Source organism: Camelina sativa, chromosome 7 (assembly GCF_030686135.1).
Source record: "Camelina sativa cultivar CO46 ecotype springtype chromosome 7, ASM3068613v1".
NCBI lineage: Eukaryota > Viridiplantae > Streptophyta > Magnoliopsida > Brassicales > Brassicaceae > Camelina > Camelina sativa.
In genome coordinates, this window is record NC_141886.1 from 18,642,432 (window position 1) to 18,646,924 (window position 4,493).

Consider the following 4,493-nt stretch of genomic DNA (forward strand, 5'->3'; position numbering starts at 1 on the left):
GAATTAATCTGTGGTGGAGGATATTTTCTTGTTTATTTATATCGAGGTTGTTTTTTTTTAAGGGAAAAATAATTTTGGATTTTAATTGAAGCAAATTAATAAATTGATTGTTAAACAATGAAATGAATTACTTATATAATTATACGATTTTTAAAACATTTTTTCTTTTTATTTTGTTAATTAACATAAAAGAGTTTTAAAATAAGAATAATAATAATAACATAAAAGAGTTTTTTTTTTAATGATGGGATTGATAACAATTGAAGGAGTAAAGAAATACGTTAGTTTATTATGGGTCCGAATGGTAACCGTGGATTTAGTAGTGCGGGACAAAAAATTTACTAGTGCGGTATGGTTCAACTGCGGTTCGTGCGGGACAAATTTATTTGCGGGACAAGTGCGGTAATTCTAAAATAAGCGGTACAAAATAATGTTTGATTGGTGAAAAAACAATAAGCGGTGCATAATACATATTATAGTTACACATTATAAACAAATATATTATATTAATATAATTATAAATGTAAATTTATTTTTTATTGTTAGTGAAATAGTATTTTCATTTTTATTTATAATTTATGAACTTTAAAAACCAAAGTATTAATCATGTAAAATTTTGTTTATTAAATAATAAAGAAATACATCTTTTAGAAATAATTTCATTATAGAAGAAACTATAGTTTACTTGTAAAACTGTTAAATCTAGTTAACATAGATATGATGCTTTTTAAATGACATAACTTTAATTTATATTTTGATTAAAACTGACTTAAGTTTTTTGGATCTGTTTTTTCCATATTATAAGTGATTATTTTGTAATTTGTGAAGAATAATGAAGTAATATTTTTTATAAAATTAAGCAACATTTAAAATAATATTATTTCATATTTACTTTATATGGAAACTATAATTTCCTTTTAAAATTGTTAATTTTAGTTAATATATATGCTATAATTTAATCAAATTTTTTTTGTCAAAAAGTTGACTATATTTTTTTTGTTTTTTAATAAATCTTTTGTTTCATATTAAAAACTGATTATTTTATAATTTGTGAAGAAATAATGAAGTAAATTATTATTTTTTCAAAAAAAAAGACTAATTTGAAAAGTTAATTATTTATGAGAATATTTAACTATGTAAATTAAAAAAAAACTCATTTGGCATAAAGTAGTTTATTAAAATCTATGTTAACTATTACTCTTTGCTGTCAAAAAAAAAAAACAATAATCAGAATTTATTTTTTCTAGTGCGTAATTGCTAAAACCGCTGGATAATACCCACTTTTAAAAAACAATTGCGGTCCTTTGATAAATACTCATCCTCAAAACGGCAACAGTGTTTTTTTTTTCTTTTTAGGAAAACGTAAATAACCTATTATTTTGTGATTGGTGACCTGAACTGCTTTTTCCTAAAAAAAGTTTGAATACCGCTTATTAGAGAGTCACCATTCACTGCCTATATTTGTTAAATTTAGAAAATTAAAAATATTTTAGTTTTCTCTCTCTGTTTACAGTGCCATGGTCCATGGGTACCATAAGTTTGATCAGTGATGTACTTTTGCGTTTAGTCAAAAGAAAAAAAGGAAGTAATACTATTTGATTTTTTCAAAAAAAAAAAAAGTAATACTATTTGATTGCCAATGAAATTGAGGAAGATTCATAAAACGAGCAAGGCTTACGAAAATGTGCCATACCAAATTAATCATGCTGATGTTAGTAGACAACTCTTGATTGCTCAAGTAATAGCTAAAAGAACTTGAGCTATGCCAATATGACCAGTTTATTGAAGACTTCCTTTTATCTTAATGCTAGAGAACAATAGATGCAAGTCGAAGGAGACAAGATATACTTGGACTGGACCATACTAATAACCTCATTAGCAGAGTACAATAGTTGTGGCTCCTAACTTTAGAGCAATGAGTGTAATTGAAACCGAATCTCAATTATCAAAATGCAGTGATCCTCAAAATCATGGATCATCAGCAAAACACATTATGCAGACTATTATAACATCTAACCATACACTGAAACTACAAAACCGAGTTAGTTTTTAAAAGCTGGGTAATGATTCTTGCGGAATGAGATAAAGCCCTGTATAGTTCTCGGAAACTAATCTGTTCTTAGTGCATTATGCATATGAAAAGGGATGAAGAAACAGAAGAGAAAGTAGTGCAAGAAGCTATTGATCATACATTGACAATTTGACATCTGAGCTAAATGAAAGAAATATCCAGAAATGGAAAAGAGAAAAGCACAACTAAGAAAATGCTGATAAGATTAGGCAAAAAATCGAATGAAACATAGAGGTAGAGAAAGCAGAACCAATTCCAACAGATATCATCTTCGTGGATCCTTTCTGATGTTTCATTTTCTCAGACTAGCAAACACAATCTCAGCAAATGTGAATGTTACCAGAAACAAGTTAGAGGAATCAAACCTTGTCCTACAGAAACACTTAAAAACCATAGGTCCATAACAACCCCACCACATAGAACATAACTCAAACAAAAATGATGACAACATTCAGATACGGTAGAGTAAAAATATGATTGAGTAATCCATCCCAATATGAACATACGTAGTCAAGTCAAAGATTCCAATTCTAAAACATCGACTAGAATCAAAGAACAAACAGACACATAAGTAGTATAACAGATTGTTGGAGAAAATCAGCATTAAGTAAAACAACGAGTCATGAAACTTATTCGTTTAGAGTGCATAGATGACAAACTAAAGTAACTGCAGCAATACATCAGAAGGGTAAATGAAGTTATGAACAAAACGACCTACAATGGATATGATATGATGATTATTAATCTTCTTCATCAGCATCTTCTTCTTCTTCTTCATTGTTTTCTAGCCGGCGGATGCAAATATTCATTTTCAAACGAATCCCCTGCTCCTGGAAATAGTAAGGGACCAACATAAAGTCCTTCTCAGGAGTTCGATAGCTCACTTTCTGAATCCTTTCCATCTCCTCCAGTTCAAACGTCATAGTTTTACCTCCAGACTTGTAGGAGAGATGATAGGAGAACTCCCCAACTCCTGGAGCAGAAGGTGCTATACAATTCACAGTCACGTAAAATCCTTGCGGCTCCTTAAAACACTGAACCACAACCAAGGGACCATCTGAAGATTCCTGAAGAACAAGAATCTTATCACTTATGTGCAGCCATGCGCCAGAGGAACGGCCACACACGAATTTATTCCATGAGTCTTCGTCGTCGTGGTTAGCATAGTAGTGACTATAGAGATCCTTGTACACGCCGCTGAAGTCACAGCCTGGTTCAGGACAGTAGCACAGAGCAAACCTGCATTTCTTCTCATGGGCTAACTCTTTCCCATAAGAGAACTTCTCAGTACAACCAAGTTTGGCGTTTGGGCATGGCACAATGACAGCTTCAACAACTCTCTCCATTATCCTAGATCTAAAGTTACCAATTGGTAAAGTGCAAGAAGGGCATTTGTTCCTCACTTTAGTACAACAAGACGAACAAGCTATATGTCCATTGTCACACTGAGAAAACAAAAGCAAAACTCACAAGTCAATGAAACTATAACACCAAAATACAAATCTAAAACAGGGAAGGAACAGTCATCTATATACACTAGTAACCCACAATTTAGTGACTGTAATCAGATTAACACATCTATTAAGGCCTCTAATCTCACACATATGCAACATTTATCACCAAAATCATCATCCATAAACCCTAAATCACACTTACAGTTTTTCAAAACTCTGAATCAAACCCCAGAATAAGGAAGGAACAGTGGGATGAAGTAAGAAACAAAGACCTGAAAGATAGGAATCGTGAGTGCGTGACAACAAATGGGACAATCGAGGAGATCTAGCTCGAACATTGTCCCAGATCGTGTCACCTCATCTCCTCCTCCACCATTCTCGGCTTCTTCTTCACCTTCTGCAACGGCGGGAGCTCGTTGTCTCTTACGGCGGCTGCTCGAAGCTTCTCCTTTCATGGCTACTGGATTCGCTATTTTGTGGAGTAAAACCCTAGATCCCCTTTTTCTATGTTTCCAGAGGTTTTACGATCAGAATTCAGAATCTGTGGTGAACATTTGTTTTTTTTCTACTAATAATAACTCTTCATCATTTACCGGTTTACTCATCATTAGTCATATACCGAGATTCTTTTTTTTGTTTTTATTATAATTTGTATTTTTGTTGGAAACTAATACTAATAATAATAATAATTTGGATTTTATTGTTCCAAGGCTGTCTTCATTGTTTCTGAACGACTCATTCCAAAAATAAGCAAGGATGATCCGTTATTTGGAGTCCTTACTGATGATGATGTGGACATTGACCCTGTCACTGGGAAGCCAAAGATTGCTAAAAATGTACTTGATGAGATGCGGCAATATGTGTCTCTTGATGATCAACAGTTGCAAAAGATTCATATTGAGAGGATTATGCAGTCAGTAAAGAACCTTAAAGATGATCCGCAGGGTCAGAAAACACTGTTGATGTTG

At 32.3% G+C, this 4,493-nt stretch overlaps 1 protein-coding gene across 1 annotated transcript; it reads right to left on the reverse strand.

The window, feature by feature from the left end:
* Window positions 1-2,655: 2,655 nt before the first annotated feature.
* On the reverse strand, window positions 2,656-4,166 carry LOC104701255 (E3 ubiquitin-protein ligase SINA-like 2). The gene is made up of 2 exons (XM_010416903.2): window positions 3,798-4,166; window positions 2,656-3,516 (listed from the first exon to the last, which is right to left on the reverse strand). Exons 1-2 carry the CDS (start codon window positions 3,978-3,980, stop codon window positions 2,812-2,814), a joined length of 888 nt encoding a protein of 295 aa, XP_010415205.2. The 5' UTR covers window positions 3,981-4,166; the 3' UTR covers window positions 2,656-2,811.
* Between the last annotated feature and the right edge of the window lie 327 nt (window positions 4,167-4,493).

Coding starts and splice junctions, on each gene's coding strand:
- LOC104701255 (XM_010416903.2), bottom strand. CDS start 3,980: ATGAAAGGAGAAGCTTCGAGCAGCCGCCGTAAGAGACAACGAGCTCCC. Junction 3,517..3,797: donor TCACGATTCCTATCTTTCAG/GTCTTTGTTTCT, acceptor TTGTTTTCTCAG/TGTGACAATGGACATATAGC.